Consider the following 21309-nt stretch of genomic DNA (forward strand, 5'->3'; position numbering starts at 1 on the left):
AAAGCTTTGCAAATCTACTTGGGGATAAAATAAGAGGCTTTTACTTGTTCCAAATACAGCTTAAAAACACTACAGCTTTCAACTGAGGATTGTAGGGTAGCAGGATGGCTTCTCAAGCTGTGTTCTCATCTAATTAAATATTTCATCTGAAGAAAGCTGCCACCTTAGATGACTGAACTCATCAAATCATTGCCACAAAATATCCTGGAGGCTGGAGCCAAGATGGGGTGGCCGACCTGTCTCTCCTCTTGGGTCTCCATTGGCAAACATTACTTTGCATGCTTTTTGGCTGAAGAATGAGAATTTTGTGTTGTTTGTTTTGATTGAAACGTGGGTACCAAGGGAGATAAGGAACAGTGGAAGGCAGGTGGGTGATGGAGACTATTCCTGTCTCCTCCCAGGACTCACTCTGGACCCGAGCAGGCTGCTTTGGGGCTGGGACCCAGGTGGGGTTGTGTGGTCGTGCATACTGCTGTGGTCAGCCACAGCAGCCATCAGATCTACCGTGATGGCTGACACCAGTACTCCTGAGCAGGTGAGAAGCAGTAGGCATGGCAAAAGAACACCCTGAAAGGCTGGCACATGGCAGAATCCCACCTGAAGCCCAGACTGCAGGGACGAGGACAGACTTTGTTCTAGGTACACTAGAGGCTCACCTTGAACTTCCCACACACAGCTGGTAAGGAAACTTTGACCTCAGGAAGGAACACTGCACCCTAGAAACTAGGAGTAGAGCTCCTGTAACTCCCTTTACACTCTCCAGACATGAAGTCTAAGGCATTTCAGTGACATCACAAAAGTCTTCCATAAATCCTCAAAAAGGTATACAGCTCTAGAGAAATGTACATGAAAAAATGTACTCTCTCACTCAGAGCAAGCCACTGAGGCATGCCCCTATGGATTATTCTCAAAGAATCTTAAAGTCCAGGATGAAGGATGAACTCAATCCACAACTGAGAAGACTTATAGCTTGCCTAATGTCACATATTAATCCACATATGTTTTGGACATGCAAGTGAATTCCATATCAACATAATGAACATGATTAAGAAAGTTACTCAACACACTCAGAAGGAGAACAGAAAAGATGTTTAGACCATCTACCAGCAAAAGAGTCTGCCTCATCCATACAGATGAAAACTAACCATTTCTCTAGTTCATTCCTTGAGACGGATTTCAAAATACATCCTCAGACGGCATCAATGCCTTCCCCATATCATTTACACAGGATTCCATTCTATTCATCCAACATGCTATATTTATTTTTGGAAGTGGCTACTATGAAGGTATAATGGACTTCCCTGGTGGCTCAGATGGTAAAAGCATCTGCCTGCAATGCGGGAGACCCCGGGTTCGATCCCCAGGTCAGGAAGAGCCCCTTGGAGAAGGAAATGGCAACCCACTCCAGTATTCTTGCCTGGAAAATCCCATGGACAGACAGAGCAGCCTGGTGTGCTACAGTCCATGGGGTTGCAAAGAGTCGGACATGACTGAGCAACTTCACTCTCACTATGAAGGTGGTTCCATTTATTTTTTATTATTCTACAATATCTGGTTTTCTTTTTCTTTTGCATGAGACCCACATGCTTTCATGCCCACAGATGGATTAACACATTCATTTGACACCAGGATCCTCACTTCATTTACAGTCAGAGTAAGTTGCATGGAAGTTGCTGGGGGCAGCAACACGACACCTCCCCAACCTGAAAACAAGCCCTACTTACCCAGCGTGAGAGAAGCCTTCATAATTTGACGGCTGATGCTGGAAAGGGCCTTCTTTCTGATTTCCAGACTTTAAATAACAGGATTTAATCTCCCCTGCAAAAGTTCAGCAAAGAAAATTACACAACTGCTTGTATATGATCATTTCTGTGGATACTTTTTACAAGTTAGAGGGAATTAATTTTGGATGATTTTAATAATAATTGTTGGTAATCTAAGTCCATTCTTTGTATTTCTCTATAGAAGGAAAATCTGAGGCATCACTATAATAATATGCTTAGACAAGTTGGACTTAGTCACTTTTTTTTCATTGAAGTATAGTTGATTTACAATGTTGTATTAGTTTCAGGTGTGCAGCAAAGCAATTCCATTATACATATACATCTACATTCTTTTTCAGACTCTTTTCCATTGTAGGTTATTACAGGATATTGAATATAGTTCCTAATGCTATAGAGTAGGTCCTTGTTGTTTATTTATTTTATATATAATATATAATAATATACACAATATAACATTATAACATTAATATAGCATTTATGTATGTATAACTATATTTATATATAATAATTTTATATAATCATATAAATATAATTTAAACATAATTATATAATATATACTGTTTTATATGTAATTTATTTTATGTATATTATATATATATAATATATAATAGTATATCTGTTAGTTCCAAATCCCTAGTATAACCCTCCCTGCTTTCCCCTTTGGTAAGCATAAGTTTGTTTTCTACCTCTGTGAGTCTGTTTCTATTTTCTAAGTATGTTCACTTGTATCCATTTTTTTAGATCCCACATATAAGTGATATCACATGACTCAGTTACTTATCACTTAATTGCTTTTCATCGATTAATTTGCTCCATCTCTAATCTTCTTCTAATACATTCTTTTCAATGCATTTTTTGGTATATTCTCTTCATGTGTCAGGATGATCTGAGCATGCTGTAACTGGGGGTTTGTCTTGTTTTTGGTATCATGCACAAAAAGAGGCTTATTAAATGCATGGTTTTGATAAGTGGGCCACATGGGGCCATCCCTACCTTTGAATTTGCAGATAAGCACTGGCATAGCTGCTGACTGGGGTGTCAGCCTGGTAATGAGGGAAAGCACGAGATGGAATTAATTTAGCCTGCTAAAGTGGTTCAGGGTATTGAGGTGTGAAAATCAGTTCACTTTGTAAATGTAAACGGCTTCTCCCCAGAAGAGGTTTTAACTGTACTTTCTTCAGGTGACAGGGGAGCATAATTAGCCTTGTCTGTTAGGAGTAGTTGCAAGGCATTCCACAGTGCCTGACCTCGACTCGAAGGCTGTCCCACCAAGAAAAGCACAGACAGTGACAACCACAGCCCCTCTGGAGGCTTGGACAAAAGTGATAATGTTGTTCTTTATAACATAAAAGTCTCTTTGTATTTCTACAGATGCAAAAGCACTTCAAACTATAAATTACTGGTCTATAGAGAGACGGTAACACATAATTTATTATCCAAACCAGGATCTATTTGTAAGTAGAATGTGCGTGCAAGGGTGTGAAGTCATTTCAATCATGTTGGACCCTGTGGACCGTGGCCCACCAGGCTCCTCTGTCCACTGGATTTCTCAGGCAAGAATACTGGAGTGGGTGGCCACGCCCTCCTCTAGGGGATCTTCCCAACCCAGGGATCAAACCCATATCTGTACTGGCAGGCAGGTTCTTAACCACTAGCACCACCTGGGAAGCCCTTGAGAGTAGAATAATCAAGTATTAATTGATCTTTAAAAAATTTAACCCAAGACTCATCCTAGAAAACCTAGGATCTATATCTCTTAATCAAAGGAACCTTGAACTTGCCACTTAATGACTTTTTATTTATTTCTCCCTTCCTTTCTCTCTTTTTCTATTCCTCTTAATGTTTTTGTAACAAGGCATTAAAAATATATCAAAGTCAGATTTCAGCATATATCCAATAAATATTTATTAGGTGCTGGACATTACCTTCCTGAAATTAACAATTGTGAAAATGGAGAGAATGTCAATAATCAAATTATTATAAGGCAATAGACACTGGGCTTCCCCAGTGGTTCAACAGTAAAGAATCTGCCTGCAAGGCAAGAGACTCAGGAGACATGGGTTTGATCCCTGGGTAGGGAAGATCCCCTGGAGTAGGAAATGGCAACCCACTCCAGTATTTTTGCCTGGAAAATCCATGAACAAAGGAATCTGGCATGCTACGGCCCATGGGGTCACAAAGAGCCAGACACAATCAAAGCAACTGAGCACTCAATAAACAACTAGAAGCTGTAATAGTCTCAAAGAAGGAAAGGGATAGGGTGTTGAGAGAGCAAAAGCACAGATGAAATTTATTAAGCCTGGGATATCCAGGAAAGGTTTTCCTGAAGAATCTTCTTTAGAATAGAGATCTGCAGGATAAATGGCTCAATGCAGGCATAGGGGTGTGGTATATGCAAAGGCCCTGAGGCAGAGGGCGCACAGCCTGTCCAAAGAACATTAACTGTGAGCAGTCAGCACGAAGCCTTCCTGTTCCAAAGTCTAATACAGGGATCCCCTGCTTTTCAAAAGTTTGCTTTATGCACTTCACTTTTTACAAAAGATCGACCTTAGTACCTATTTTGCTAACCTAAAAAAATCCGGAAATGAGTTCTGCTTCTAAAAGGCTAAAAGTAAAACAGCATTCAGTCTTTGTTCTGCAGTGAGCTATGGAGCCAGCTCACACCCTAAGCAGTAAGAGTAGCATTGCCAGGCTCCCACCCAGCATCTCAGCATCAAACTATCATGGCTTTGAATTGGGAGTATCTGTGTATTATACTCGGAGAAGGCAATGGCACCCCACTCCATCACTCTTGCCTGGAAATTCCCATGGACGGAGGAGCCTGGTAGGCTCCAATCCATGGGGTCGCTAAGAGTCGGGCACGACTGAGCGACTTCACTTTCACTTTTCACTTTCATGCATTGGAAAAGGAAATGGCAACCCACTCCAGTATTCTTGCCTGGAGAATCCCAGGGACAGAGGAGCCTAGTGGGCTGCTGTCTATGGGGTCGCACAGAGTCGGACACGACTGAAGCGACTTAGCAGCAGCAGCAGCAGTGTATTATACTGATGCATTTTATGCATCCCTGGACAACTGCTTCTTCACTTGACCGGTTTCATGGAAAACAACTTTTCCATGGACCAGGTAGGGGGTGGTTTCAGGATGATTCAAGGGCATTATATTTGTTGTGCACTTTATTTCTGTTATTATTACATCAGATCCACCTCAGATCATCAGGCATTAGATCCCAGAGGCTGAGGAGTTTACATCATTTTAGTTTAGGAAGGGTCTCATAGGACCCTTCTACTTTCAGATGGCTGGTAAACCTGTCCTCAGGCTAAGAGACCATATAGGACTTGAGAAAGCTGCCAGCTTCCCCCCTCCACCTCATGAGTAAAGAGCTCTAAAGACTTACCATGTTCATCGATGAAGACATGCATCGCATCCACGGACATCTCGTCTTGCACCGATGTTTCAGGCCCACTTATGACTTGCAGCACAGAACTGTCTTGTTGGGAAGTCACCCTGTAGATTATTTGCCTTTGTCTATTGCCCTGGAAACTTAACACATATAAAGGTTTCAAAAATGATGTGGAACACCTCTTTATCCTTAACAAAGCATTAAAAGAAGTAGCCAGTGAATGAGACTGTACCAGCACGAAGTTATATGAGTAAGTTATCCTTACAGGCTTGGGATCTTGGCAGGTTCAGTGAGCCCAGGGCTGGTGCTGGCGTGGTCTTGACTTTGCACATCTGGTTTTCCTTGTTTGGCAATGGGTCCACTGGGTTTCTCACTTTCCAGGATTTCTTCATTTTTCTCCTGGGAGCAGTTATCTGAAAAACACTGCTTTATGTATTAACATAATACTTAGTAAGAAATTGGGAGAAGGCAATGGCAACCCACTCCAGTACTCTTGCCTGGAAAATCCCACGGACAGAGGAGCCTGGTAGGCTGCAGTCCATGGGGTCGCGAAGAGTCGGACACGACTGAGCGACTTCACATTCACTTTTCACTTTCCTGCATTGGAGAAGGAAATGGCAATCCACTCCAGTGTTCTTGCCTGGAGAATCCCAGGGACGGGGGAGCCTGGTGGGCTGCCGTCTATGGGGTAGCACAGAGTCGGACACGACTGAAGCGACTTAGCAGCAGCAGCAGTAATAAGAAATTAAGGTGGAAATGAGTGGAGGTAAGTTACCAAGCGGAAGTAAAAATAAATAGAAAAATGTAAATAGCTCCTATGAGGACTTCCCTGGTGGTCCAGTGGTTAAGACTTCACCTTACAATTCAGGGGACGTGGGTTTGATCTCTGGTCAGGGAACTAAGATACCACATGTTGCAGAGCAACCAAGCCTGCACGCCACAGCTAGAGAAGCCAATGTCCCACAACTACTGAAATGCATGTCTAAAGACACACACCAAAGGCCATTTTCAAGGTCACAATGTCTTCTGTATTCCTATGACCAAAGATGCCAATAGCTATGTCCTTCTGCATAAATGTCTTCCTGAGAGAAGAACGTGATTGTGTGGTTTGAACCTACAGGCTATTTCAAGGAGTGACATTCAGAAAGCCCACCAAGATCTGCCTTAAAAACTAAAACGATGCTAGCTTCCCTGGGGTCTGAATCCCATCACCATGTATAAAACAAAGTTTTTCATCCTTAGACTTGAAGTAATTAGAGAAACATTGCTGGCTTCCATGGGAGTCCTGAAGAAAAATATTCCCAGTGCATCTGTGAAACGATTAGAATTGCTTTGGTACAAAAATGTTTGCATTTCATTTGACAGCTTGTCAAGATAGAAGTTTTCACAGTTTTCAAGAAACACATCTGTGAAAAAGTGGTATCATAACAAATCGCTTTAGCCAGTGATCATGTCACATAAAAATTGCAGCGAGGCATGTTTAGACAGCTCTATCTGCTAACACTACATGTATGTGGACTCATTCATTCATGTTGCTTTTAATACCTTAGTCTCTCCTTCTCTTAAATGGGCACATAACATATGCCAACCTATGGGCTACTTTGGGGCTTCTCTGATGGCTCGGTGGTAAAGAACCCTCCTGCCAAGACAGGAGATGTAGGTTCAGTCCCTGGGTTGGGACGATCTCTTGGAGAAGGAAATGGCAACCCACTCCAGTATTCCTGCCTGGGAAATCTCATGGGCAGAGGAGTCTGGCAAGCTACAGTCCATGGGGTCGCAAAAGAGTTGGACACGACTTGGCGACCAAACAGCAATGGGCTACTTTTCTCCTTTTCCCTTTAAAAATACACACGTAAAGGAATTTTCAGTGTCTAAAAATAGCACAAGTGAATGGCATATAATTTAAAACCAGAGAAAAGGGAAAAAATCTTAAATTACTCCTAACCCCACCATGCTGATTCAGGAGTCAACATGATAGATATCACACCAGAATTTTCTTTTAGACATTTTTTTTTTTCAAAAATAAAGTCATAATTTAGATGTTGTTTTATAACTATTCTACTTTTCTTAAATTATTACAAATATTTAATGATATATATTTCTACATCATCCAAAAATGGAAGTTATCTTACATTAATACAGTATAATTTACTTAACTAAATTGAAAAGCTATAAAACAGTTTTTGGTGTTGGGTTTTTTTGGATATGCTGCAGGCACGTGGGATCTTAGTTCTTTGTCTACTGATCCAACCCATGTCCCCTGTAGTGGAGGCATGGAATCTTAAAAACTGGACCACCAGGGAAGTCCCCAAAAGCAGATACTGTTTTATAACTGTTCTACTTCTATAACTGTTCTACTTATCTTAAAGTACTATAAATATTTAATGACAGGAGATATTCTTCTGCATCATCCCCAAATGGAAGTTAAATAATATTATATTAACATAGTATAATTTATTAAACTAGACTCCTATTCTTATAAATTTAGTGTTTCTATTTTTCTATACTGCAGATATTAATAATTCTTCAATAATCATCTCCACATGCATTCATGATTATTTTCTTAGAAAGTCTAGGAGAAATTGAATATACAAATAGACAATAGCCATATAATATATATACAAATAGAACTCTGACCCACAATCTACACAATCTCAGAAAAATAATCCATTAGCTACAGTAACCAGCCCAGGAAACTAACATACTATGTACAAGTCACACTTGTCGGATATCAGACCACTATTTCTAGCAAATGACTCAGGAAGCCAAATAATAACTCCTGCAACAATCAGCCCAAAATGGACAGGAATTGATTAATAACTGAGAGCTTCCCTAATTTTCATCCCTGCTTCCAATTGCAGAAATCCAACCAATCAGAGGAAGCCAAATATGCTCTTTTAACCAATCATGTTTTTGCCTTTTTATACTGCTCATGGGGTTCTTCAGGCAAGAATACTGGACTGGGTTGCCATTTTCTTCCCCATGATAAAGGACAGAAATGGTAAGGACCTAACAAACAGAAGAGATTAAGAGGTGGCAAGAATACACATAACTATACAAGAAATGTATACATGAAACTACACAAGAAAGGTCTCAATGACCCAGATAACCATGATGATGCAGTCACTCACCTAGAACTGGACACCCTGAAGTGTGAAGTCAAGCGGGCCTTAGGAAGCTACTATGAACAAAGCTAGTGGAGATGATGGAATTCCAGCTAGACTATTTAAAATCCTAAAAGATGATGATGTGAAAATGCTGCAAATTTGTGAATATGGCAGCAAATTTGGAAAACTCAGCAATGGCCACATGACTGGAAAAGGTCAGTTTTCATTCCTACCACAAAGAAAGGCAGTGCCAAAGAATGTTCAAACTATCATATAATTGTGCTGATTTCACATGTTAGCATGGTTATGCTCAAAATCTTCAAGCTAGGCTTCAGCAGTATGTGAACTGAGAACTTTCACATGTAAAGCTGGATTTCAAAATGGCAAAGGAGCCAGAGATCAAATTGCAAACCTTTGTTGGATCACGGAAAAAGCAAGGGAATTTAAAAAAAAAAAAATCTATTTCTGCTTCATTGACTACACTAAAGCCTTTGACTGTGTGGATTACAACAAACTGGAAAATTCTTAAAGAGATAGGACCACCAGACCACCTTACCTGTCTCCTGAGAAACTTTATGCAGGTCAAGAAGCAATAGTTAGAACTGGACATGGAACAACTGGTGGAAAATTGAGAAAGGAGTACAATAAGGCTGTATATTTTCACCCTGCTTAGACTTCCCTGGTGGCTCAGATGGTAAAGTGTCTGCCTACAATGTGGGAGACCCAAGTTCAGTCCCTGGGTTGGGAAGATCTCCTGGAAAAGGAAATGGCAACCCACTCTAGTACTCTTGCCTGGAAAATCCCATGGATGGAGGAACCTGGTAGGCTACAGTCCATGGGGTCACAAAGAGTCAGACACGACTGAGCGACTTCACTTATTTAACTTATATGCAGAATACATAATGCAAAATGCAAGGTTGGAGGAATCACAAGCTGGAATCAAGATTGCCAAGAGAAATATTAACAATCTCAGATGCAGATGATACCACTATATGGCAGAAAGTGAAGAGGAACTAAAGAGCCTCTTGATAAGGCTGAAATAGAGAGTGAAAAAGCTGGCTTGAAACTCAACATTCAAAAAACTAAGATCACAGCATCTCGTCCCATCCCTTCATGGCTCCAAAATCACTGTAGATGGTAACTGTAGCCATGAAATTGAAAGACACTTGCTTCTTGGAAGGAAAGCTATGACAAATCTAGACAGCATATTAAAAAGCAGAGACCTCACTTTGCCAAAAAACATCCGTATAGTCAAAGCTGCTTTTTCCAGTAGTCATGTATGGATGTGAAAGTTGGGCCATTAAGAAGGCTGAGCACTGAAGAATAGATGGCTTCAAATTGTGGTGTTGGAGAAGACTCTTGAGAGTCCCTTGGACTGCAAGGAGATCAAACCAGTCAATCCTGAAGGAAATCAACCCTGAATATTTATCGTTGATGCTAAAGCTGAAGCTCCAAGACTTTGGCCACCTGATGCAAAGAGTCAACTCATTGGAAAAGACCCTGATGCTGGGAAAGATTGAGAGCAGGAGAAGAGGGCAGCAGGGGATGAGACGGTTAGATAGCATCACTGGCTCAATGGACAAGAATTTGAGCAAACTCCAGGAGACAGTGAAGGACAGAGGAGCCTAGCATGCTGCAGTCCAGGGGGTCACAAGGAGGTGGACAGGACCTAGTGACAACGACAATAATAAAGCAATCACATCAAATGCTATAATCCCGCCTCCAGCTTCCCCAGGCCAATAGCTTCCAATCACACCTGGAATCTTCCTTTTTTCCACTACAAAGCTTTCTTCTCTGCCTGCCTCAGAGTTTCTGCCAGAATGCTGGTGCTGGACTCTTTTGTAGCAAGCTCTAAATAATAGCCTTACTTTTTCTCAGTTGAGCAGTTTTTATTACCACAAAATAAAATAAAGCAGTATCAAAACAAAACGGAAACATGATTTTAAAGGCTGTTGGTAAGTATGTGGGTTTCTATCGCCTCAAATTCTAGAATATCCCCAAGACCTAAAGATAATCCTAAAGGCCTTTGTGGAGGCAACCTGGGTTGGAAATAAGAGTACCATAAAGAGCACTGGATAACTACATATAAAAGAATGTGATTAGAATATTTCCTCATACCAGATACAAAAAGTAAACTCAAAATGAGTTAAAGACCTAAATATAATATCAGAAACCAAAAAAACTCCTAGAAGAAAACATAGGCAAAGCACTCTTTGACATAAACTGCAGAATTACTGTTTGCATCTGTTTCCTAAGGCAAAGAAAACAAAAGCAAAAGTTTTTAAAAATGGGACATAATTAAATTTAAAAGCTTTTGTACAACAAAGAAAACCATCATCAAAATAAGCAAACAACCTAATGATTGGGAGAAAATACTTGCAAATGATATGACTGACAAGGAGTTAATATCAAAATATATGAACAGCTCATACAAATCAATAACAAAAAACAATCAACCCGATTAAAAAATGAGCAAAAGATCTGAATGCGCATTTTTCAAAAAAAGACATACAGATGGCCAACAGGCACATGAAGATGGCCAGCTAATCACTGAGAAATGCAAATCAAAACCACAATGAGATATCACCTCACATCTGTCAGAATGGCCATCATCACAAAGTCCACAAATAAAAAATGTTGGTGAGGATGTAGAAAAAAAGGGATGGTGGTAGGAATGCAAACTGGTACAGCCACTGTGGATTATGGAAGTTCATCAGAAAACTGAAAATAGAATCCCCATAGACCTAGTAATCCTGTCCCTGGGTATTTATCTGAGGAAAACAAGCATACTAATTCAAATGATACATGCACCCCAATGTTCAAAGCAGTATTATCTACAATAGCCAAGATGCATAAGCAGTCTGTGTGTCCATCAACAGATGAATGGATAAAAAAGATGTAGTATACGTTTTTACAATGGAATGTTACTCAGCCATAAAACGGAATGAAATTTTGCCGTCTGCAACAACATGGACTTGGAATTATTATGGTTAGTGAAGTCAGTCAAGAAAGACAAATACCGTAGGTTATCACATACATATGCAATCTAAAAAATAGAACAAACTAGTGAATATAACAAATAGAAATAACACAGATGTAGAGAGCAAACTAATGATTATCACTGGGGAAAGAGAAGGGAGAGAAGCAAGACAGGGATAAGGGATAAGAGGTACAAACTACTATATTTAAAATAAATAAGCTACAAGGGTATATTGTACAGCACAAGAAATGTAGCTAATATTTTATAACTTTAAATGAAATACAATCTTTAAAAACTGTGAATCATTGCTATATAATCCTAAAACACATATAGGATTGCACATCAACTATATTTCAATTAAAAAAATAAGGGAGGAGAATAAATTACAGGACAATAAGAAGAGCAAATGTTTGGTAGTTTTTAAAAAATAAATTAGGAAAAAACCTCTGACCCTTCCTGGAATAGACATATAATCCACTCCAACTTCCCCCTCCCTATTGTACCTACAAGTTCCCAATAGCCAAACCTGCTCCTGTCCCAACAACCAAGCCTGATTCTTTCCAAAGAAAACCTCATAGCATCCACACCTCTTTGCACACCCTAGATTTCCAACTCAACCCCGTTCTGATTAAATATGGCTGGCTGAAAAGTTTAAGAGCAGAAACTTAAGCAGACAGACTAAATAAACCTCACATAATAGCCAGAGGGGAAACTCAGAACAGACGGCTGAAATTGATCAAGTATTAAGACTTTTAACATATTTTCCTAACTGAATCATCACAGTAAATCTGTAACATATTATTATTCCTGCTTCCCTGAAGAAACTGTGACTCAGATGGATATGGTGAATGGCCCAACCTCACCCAGCTGGCACTGCAAAACCAAAATTTGGCCCTGGGCTGTCAAGTTCCAAAGCCAGGATCTGTCCACCCTACTCACAGCTCCCCAAGAAGACACACATTGCTGGCTCAGCACTACCCACTACAGTAGCCAGTAGCCACATGTGGCTATTTAAATAAAGTAAAATTCAATACAATTAAAAACTATTTCTGCACAATCCCCATTTCAAGTATTTAATAGCTACATGTGGCTAGTAGTCACTGGTGGTGGTAGATACAGGACACTTCCATCACTGAAGAAAGTTCCACCAGACAATGCTGGCCTAGATCCAGGAATCTTTATATTAACTGGAGGGTAAGCAATCCAAAAGATGCTTACTCATTGGAAGGAAAGTTATGACCAACCTAGATAGCATATGCAAAAGCAGAGACATCACTTTGCCAACAAAGGTCCGTCTAGTCAAGGCTATGGTTTTTCCAATAGTCATGTATGGATGTGAGAGTTGGACTGTGAAGAAGGCTGAATGCCAAAGAATTGATGCTTTTGAACTGTGGTGTTGGAGAAGACTCTTGAGAGTCCCTTGGACTGCAAGTAGATCCAACCAGTCCATTCTAAAGGAGATCAGTCCTGGGTGTTCTTTGGAAGGAATGATGCTAAAGCTGAAACTCCACTTTGGCCACCTCATGCAAAGAGCTGACTCATTGGAAAAGACTCTGATGCTGGGAGGGATTGGGGGCAGGAGGAGAAGGGGACGATGGAGGATGAGATGGCTGGATGGCATCACTGACTCGATGGACATGAGTCTGGGTGAACTCCTGGAGTTGGTGATGGACAGGAGGCCTGGCATGCTGCAATTCATGGGGTCGCAAAGTGTTGGACACGACTGAGGAACTGAACTGAACTGAAAGTTAAAAGACTATAGGGACTTCCCTGGCAGTCCAGTGATAGGACTCCTCACTTCCACTGCAGGGGGCCTGGCTCAGATCCCTTGTCAGGGAACTAAGGTCCTGCATATCATGCAATTCAGCCAAAAAAATTTAAAAAAGAACATAAAAAAAGACTTTGCAGAAACTTTAGTTCAGTAACATCCTTTGCCAGGGAAGAAACTGAGCTCAGAGATATTAAGTAACTTGAAAATTAATGATTCTTATATTCATGTAAGAAATATAGTTTTATTATTTATGAATGTTGACTCTGGAGCAACACCAAGATCAAAGCTCAGCCCCAGACTTACTAGACTAACTTGGAAAACTTAGAGAAAACCACCTTTCCAGAAGGAATGATAAAAGGACCCATAACATAAGGTTATATGAGGAGCAAATGAGTGAAGCTGTATATAATTCACTCCATTATACAGTAACTGTATAACTTATTGTTCAAGCTGGGAACACTTTTGTGAGAGAGGTGGTGCTATTAATAATTATGTTGGCAAAACACATGTTAACAAGGACCCTGTCGAACAAACCACCACAGATAGTCATCCTCGTTAGTATCTGTAAAGGGTTTAGGACAGTGCCTGGCATAAATTGGGCTTCCCTGGTGGTTCACATGGTAAAGAATCTGCCTGCAATGCAGGAGACCCGGATTTGATCCCTAGGTCAGGAAGATTCCCTGGAGAAGGGAATGGCTGCCCACTCCAGTATTCTTGCCAGGAGAACCCCATGGACAGAGGAGCCTGGTGGACTACAGTCCATGGGGTTGCAAAGAATCAGACACAACTGAACGACTAACACTTTCACTGGCATATATTAAGGGCCATGTGTTATATTACAACTTGGGATAATTAGGAAATTCAGCATACAGGACTGTATAATATCATTCAACAGAAAAGTGGATTCATTTAATTTGCTTTACAATTTGCTTTCCCAGAATGCAACTATTTTATAATGGCGGAGACATCCATTGAAGGCTTTCGTCACCATGGTAACATATAATTGCTTATTTCCTTAGAAATAAATATTCCTGCCTTCTAGGGAAGCCAAATCTTCATTACTATGCCTAAAATTTCCTGGAGGAGTAAGTCAGTTTTAATCTATGTTCATCACACAGCTTAGTTTTGGCACACTCAGCAAACAGCAGTGAGGAGCCAAACAGCCAACAATTACACAATAGCTGTCCTTCTGTTTGCAAAGTCAAATCACAGAAAGCCAATGACAAAGAGATACACTGCCTTCTCTGTATCAGCAGGACAGAACAGATGTGGGATCCTACCTGCAGGAAGCCTGCTGTCTTTGTTCTGCTCTGTTGGCTCATTCCTTTGGTTAGATACCACCACCTTGGAAGTATTAATCGATTCTAACAAGGAGACAAATTCCAGGAAGTTGGATTCATTTGGTACTTGTCCTTCCTTGGCCTCTAGGTCAGATTTGGAAGTTGGCATTGTTTGTTCTTTATCATTAATAATTTCTGCCGAACTTTTGCTCAAGAAGACATCTGTCCCACTGTCCACGCTGAGGACCCGTGCATGTCTCTTCTCCTGGCTGGTTCTACAAGATGATGGATCAAGGTTGGCCTGGGCTTCCATTCCCACCTCAGACTCGGAGACCATGTTAGGTGTAGGTGGGGGGGTTGCACAGTGGTCTCCTGGGGAAGGACTGTGGTCCTGGGTGGCACTGCCCCCCTCCCCAGATTCATAGCCAGAACACGGATTGGAGGACGCCTCCACCATCAGTCTCTCTGGCATCCTGCCACTTCCACTGCTTTCGGGACACACCATGCCTCCTGCATCCTCAGACAGCTGGAAGGTGATGACGGGAATTCTCATCTGCTCCACACTTAGGGGACTGGCTGCCCCTGGGGGAGCTGGCTCAGCATCAGCCTGGAAGCCAGATGGCTGAGTACCAACCGCCTTGAGATGCAGCGAGCTTTCCAAGTCTGTCATGGAGTTGGGCGTACTGCTCATGGTAATGACGATTCTAATGGGTTCGTGCAGACTCAGCGGGTCACCAGGTTGAGAAGTATCTATCAGAGTGACGGCAACCTCACTATCTGAGTCACCCACGTCCTGGTTCAAGGTCGAGTCCACCTGCTGGGAAACTTGCTCCTGCACAGGTCTGGCGATGACGGTGTTACACTGTGGGCAGCTGCTGCTCAGGCTGTCCTGAGGCGACTTGCTCTGTAGCTTGTCCCTGATGGAGGCATAATGACCAGGTTCTGGAATCAAGACAGAATTCTCACTCCCCCAAGGCTGGACAGAAACGTCCGTCTCCAGTAAGTCGTACTGAGACAAAGACAGGTAGGGCAACTTCTTTACGGTTTCTTTGTCCACCAAGCCACCCTCAGATCTATAGTGGAAGGGGGGCTGCCCCCTGCCCCCTCTTTCCTTCCCTTGATCACCAATGCAAGTTTCTGCCACAACAGGTTTCAGTGGTATTGCTGATGTGGTAATGGTTCCCAGCACAGGTGCTTTAGAAGCAGGTAAGCTTTCCGTTTTGAGAGCAGGTGAGGTAGATGACACGGGTACAATGGGTTGGTCATCTGAGAGAATGACACCTGAAATCAACAACAGCATCTTGATTCCCATCCAGAATGCATGAATGATGTCCCAGCGCAGACCAAATAATAATAACTTATTATTATCGTATATAACACCAATAAAAAATTTAAAATAACACCAGCAACAAATGTGATTAGATGCTTATTTTTAAAATACCATCCCTGCTGTGAAATTGATCTGGAAATCTCCATATTTAAGATAATAATTCAGACTTTTAGCTTTCCCTCTTTTGTGGCCCTGGGAGTCAGACTCGTGCATACTCAGTTGCTCAGTCATGTCTGGCTCTTTGCAACACTATAGACTGTAGCCTGCCAGGCTCCTCTGTCCATGGAATTTCCCAGGCAAGAATACTGGAGTGGGTTACCACTTTCCTCTCCAGGGGGATCTTCCCGACCCAGGGATCAAACTCACATCTCTTGAATTGGCAGGTGAATTCTTTACCACTGAGCCACCTGGGAAGCTTGGGAGGCAGACTAGTATGATTTAAACAACATATTTGCAATCAGAAAGATGCTGGATGTGCTATTTACTAGCTACAGTACATTGGGTAAGTTACTTAATCCTTCTAAACCAAAGCAGGGAGGCTCCAAAATATACGGTTGACCAAAAAGTTCATTCAGATTTTTCTGTAAGATGTAATGAAAAAAAACAAACAAACTTTTGGCCAATCCACTATAGCACTTGACAAGCCACAGCAGCTTGGATTTTATAATGTGACCTCAGCAGAAGTTTTTCAATGCAGAGAAAGGAAGAGGTTCATTCAGGCCTCCAAAAGTTCTTTTCTAAGTCTTCTAAGTCTTGCTTCTCAGTGGCGCTAATGGTGAAGAACCTGCCTGCTAATGCAGAAGATGTAAGAGACATGGGTTCAATCCCGGGGTCAGGAAGATTCCCTGGAGAAGGGAATGGCAACCCACTCCAGTATTTTTGCCTGGAGAATCCCATGGACAGAGGAGTTTGGCAGGCAAAGAGACAAGAATGACTGGGGTGACTTCGCATGTATACAAGGCTTCTGAAGGCAGTCAAAAAACAATAAAATAAAATCTTAACAAAAAAGTAAAATAAATATTTGGGGTGGGAGGATTAAAAGGAAATCCCAGAAACAAAATTTGTAAATTGAGAGAAATGCAAAGACACAGAACACAATGTTGTTAAGTGGTTAAGAATCCACCCTTCCAATGCAAAGGGCAAGAGTTCAATCCCAGGTAGGAGAACTAAGACTCCCACATGCCAGGAGGTACAGCCAAAAAATTGAAACAAAAAAGCAAGTATGTGTGTTGATGATGAATTTACCTATTTTATATCAGCTATTATGAGCCTTATGGAAAGAGGCATAGATTGGAGAAAGGACAATGAAATACAATCAATACAAAATCACAGTCTAAACACAGACATGATATAAAAATTCTGATAAATAATTAAAATGAAGAGTTAAAGAAAAGGTAAAATATAAATATACAATCTTAGGTACAGTTCTAAATCTTAATGACTTCATTGGCATTCGGCTTTATAAAAACTACTTTGTGTTTCACTGAGAATAATGCTGTGATAAAATATTAAATAATGAGACTAAGCACTCTACCTTTGAGATCTTCCACTGTTTCCTGTGCTGGCAGGTCCTAAATAAATGAAAGAACAAAAATCAATCAATGACTCAGCTCCCTTGCTCACTTCCAGGCAGTCAGCAGACACAGAACAACAACCACTGTTTTTCTAAATGGCAGGTGGGAAGAGACAATATAGTGTCCACTATACTGGACACTACATGTATGAGACAAATGGGTAGAAAAGACAGACACTAAAATATACAGAGGTACAGACATCCACCCAAGACCCCAGTGCTGTGATCAAAGGGAGATTGATAATTTAAAAAGTAAGGAGACAAATAATATGCTACTTTATACTATAAGGAAGAGAGTTCAAGAAAGTGAACCTAGAGGGGGAAAAAAATGGTGATTTAAGTGTGATTTCACGTGGAGTGAAGGACTGGACTCCAGGGAAAGGCACTGAAAATACAGTGACTGAGATGGATGACAGACAGGCCCAGGGAAGGGCAGTGCAAATGTGTTTATGGGGTCTGGTCACCTGCAGTCCCAGCAGGGTGGGCGGACTGTAGAGGAGGCTGGTGGGTGTGCTTGGAGCATGTGATTAGGTGTTATCTCGTTGTCCAAGGCACCCCTCAGGTCACTGCTACCCAAAGACAAGTATTGACAACCAGCACGTGTAAACTGCACCCACTGCCATTGCACACTTTCAGAATCAACAAAACAGCAGCATGAAGAGAGTGAAAGAGAAAACAGACCACTAACCAGGAGCCCAGAAGAGGGATTAGAGTTTATGCTCTGTCCTCCGGAGCTGCCGTGGAGAGGAGGTGTGGAGAGGGTTCGATCGGCTTCTTTTTTGCCGCTGTTAATCTGTCCATTATTGCTAATCCAGCATGAGAAACACAGGGGTAGTGATATTATAAAATAGAAGTATGGCTCTTTCGGCCTTAGTCCCTAAACAATTGTTTTCCTTATTTCCACTTTGTCAAATCCATGGTATACACAACTGAATAGTACTCAGACTTCCCTGGTGGCTCAGTCGGTAAAGCGTCTGTCTACAATGTGGGAGACCTGGGTTTGATCCCTGGGTCAGGAAGATTCCCTGGAGAAGGAAATGGCAACCCACTCCAGTACTCTTGCCTAGAAAATCCCATGGACAGAGGAGCCTGGTGTCCATGGGGTCACAAAGAGTCGGACACGACTGAGCAACTTCACTTTCACTTTCTGGCCATAAAAAAGAATAAAATAATGCCATTTGGAGCAACATTGGTGGACCTAGAGATTATCATACTAAGGGAAGTAATTGAGAAAGAGAAAGACAAATACCATATGACATCACTTATATGCGGAATATAAAATATGACACAAATGAATTTATTTACAAAACAGAAACAGACTCCCAGACGTAGAAAACAAACTTATAGCTATCAAAGGGGAAAAGGAGAGGGATGAATAAATTAAAAATTTGGGATTAACATACATGCACTGCTGCTGCTGCTAAGTCGCTTCAGTCATGTCTGACTCTGTGCGACCCCATAGACGGCAGCCCACCAGGCTCCCCCGTCCCTGGGATTCTCCAGGCAAGAACACTGGAGTGGGTTGCCATTTCCTTCTCCAATGCATGAAAGTGAAAAGTGAAAGTGAAGTCGCTCAGTCGTGTCCGACGCTCAGTGACCCCATGGACTGCAGCCACCAGGCTCCTCCACCCATGGGATTTTCCAGGCAGGAGTACTGGAGTGGGGTGCCATTGCCTTCTCCAATATACACACTACTATATATAAAATAAATAAACAAGATCCTACTGTATAACATAAGGAACTCAAGTTGATATTTTGTAATAACCTATATGGGAAAAGAATCTGAAAAAGAATCACTTTGCTGTACACCGGAAACTAATATAACATTGTAAATCAACTATACGTCCATAAATACACATACAAACAGAAAGGAAAAATCATGGTATACAAACTTTACTTTTAAAAGCTAATAAACATTACTTTAAAATAAGACATGCTCTCTTAAAGAACTATCAGAAATAAGACCAAGAATAGTGACAAATGCCCACATGAGAATTATCTTTAATATTCTAGTTCTACACAATGTCTTACTTTTAAATCAACAAACACAAATTTCCTGAAAACACTCGCATGTGCTAAGCATTTAAATGATGAGATAGAAAGATGAAAGTAAAATATTTTGTTATGCTAAGCCTAATGCAAATGAATTTCACAGCATGGTATAAGGTCACATTAAACAGTCAATTAAACCATCTGGATCATTAACAATTTTTATGCCTAAGTGTATATGTAAATATAAGAAAAATGTACATATTTGTGTCTGACTCTCCTGGCATATTTTCATAAACACCAAACAAATGAGCAAAATTATTTTAATCAAGATTAAAACATTTAAATTATAAACTGATGCATTAATTAGAAATGTTACCTTGGATTTCTGTGATTAGTTATATGGTCACCGTTGGCCTCTTTGTCTTTACTTGGCTTTTCTTTCTTTCCAGAGGGTCTTTGCTGGATCACTTCTCCTTTATCAAACATGAGGTGTAGGCGATAACTGACCAATTTGATTATTGTGAAGAATATGGTCACTGAACTGCAGTAAAAAAATACAGTGATGGCATCTGGAGGAAAAGCCTAGAGAAGAGAAAAGAAAGGGAAAAAAATTATTTGCTTGTAGGATTATTTTTATCTTATATATGAAAACATTTTTTAAGGATTTATTAAGCATAAATTGGGCAAGGTTTCAAATTTTATTAGCTTTGTAACTTTTCTTTTCTTAATACCCAAGGAGAAAGAGCTATTACCTTTTTATCTTTTTAAAAAGTCTTTCCTATTTCTCAGGTTCTGCCACTAGCTGCAATGACCAAGATTCGACTTGCAGACAGGAACCTCACAGAATGAAAGATACAGTATTGCAAGACTCCATTTCTACCAGCTCTTTATTCTATAGTCAAATCTGGTCTTCTTGTGCACGTGGTCTTCAAGGCCAGAGAAAGGCCTTTGAGATGCTATTTTCTTCAACAAAACACAAACACCCTTGCAGAGAACAGAGGAAAGGAGAAAGAAATTTAAAAACCTGATTTCCCATTGGGTGAATATCATCAAGCCATGGATTTTTCTAGTGGCGTGATCTAGGCAAGGGCTCTATGAGAGTGTACTGTTTCTAAAACACAGAAGGATAATCCCACTCCTGGGCATATATCCAGAAAAGAACATGATCCAAAAGGATACACGCACCTCAGTATTCACTGCAGCACTGTTTATGATAGCCAAGACATGGAAGCAACGTAAATGTCTATCAACATATGAAGGGATAAAGAAGATGTGGTACATCTTCTTTGGGTGTGGTACATATATTAATATTCCATTAATATACGTATTAATGGAATATTATTTAGCCATTAAAAAGGACGAAATAATGCCAGCTGCAGTAACTTAGATGGACCTAGAGACTGTCATACTTAGTGAAGTCAGTCAAAGAGAAATATCATATGATATCCCTTACATGAGGAATCTAGGAAGAAATGATACAAATAAACTTATTTACAAACAGAAACAGACTCACAGACTTAGAGAATGGATTTATGGTTACTAGAAGGGGAAGGATAGTTAGGGAGTTGGGGATCAACATGTACACACTGCTAAATTTAAGAGGGATAACCAACAAGAATCTACTGCAGCACATGGAACTCTGATCAATGTTATGCAGCAGCCTGGATGGGAGAGGAGTTTGGGGGAGAATGGATACATATATATTTATGGCCGAGTCACTCTGCTGTACACCTGAAACCATCACAACATTGTTATTGGATATACTCCAATATAAAATTAAAAGTTCAAAAAAACAAAAGGCAGAGGGATATTTCCATCAGTAGCAAAGGATCTTTACATGGAGATAATGGTGAGGGTCCGGAGAAGGCAATAGCACCCCACTCCAATACTCTTGCCTGGAAAATCCCATGGATGGAGGAGCCTGGAAGGCTGCAGTCCATGGGGTCACTGAGGGTCGGACACAACTGAGCGACTTCACTTTCACTTTTCACTTTCGTGCATTGGAGAAGGAAATGGCAACCCACTTCAGTGTTCTTGCCTGGAGAATCCCAGGGACGGGGAGCCTGGTGGGCTGCCGTCTATGGGGTTGCA

General features: G+C 40.9%; 1 protein-coding gene across 2 annotated transcripts in view; it reads right to left on the bottom strand.

The window, feature by feature from the left end:
- The window catches only part of PCNX2 (pecanex 2), a 292933-nt gene that overhangs the window by 251395 nt on the left and 20229 nt on the right, over positions 1 to 21309 (bottom strand). For both annotated transcript variants that reach the window (XM_025284518.3, XM_044942027.2), the window contains exons 2-8: positions 19595 to 19800; positions 17915 to 18032; positions 17188 to 17224; positions 14324 to 15604; positions 5451 to 5598; positions 5180 to 5325; positions 1725 to 1818 (exon numbers count right to left, since the gene is read on the bottom strand). In XM_025284518.3, the coding sequence (XP_025140303.3) occupies positions 1725 to 1818; positions 5180 to 5325; positions 5451 to 5598; positions 14324 to 15604; positions 17188 to 17224; positions 17915 to 18032; positions 19595 to 19800 (2030 nt within the window). The remainder of the gene's footprint in view (positions 1 to 1724; positions 1819 to 5179; positions 5326 to 5450; positions 5599 to 14323; positions 15605 to 17187; positions 17225 to 17914; positions 18033 to 19594; positions 19801 to 21309) is intronic.

Source organism: Bubalus bubalis, chromosome 4 (assembly GCF_019923935.1).
Source record: "Bubalus bubalis isolate 160015118507 breed Murrah chromosome 4, NDDB_SH_1, whole genome shotgun sequence".
Classification (NCBI taxonomy): Eukaryota; Metazoa; Chordata; class Mammalia; order Artiodactyla; family Bovidae; genus Bubalus; species Bubalus bubalis.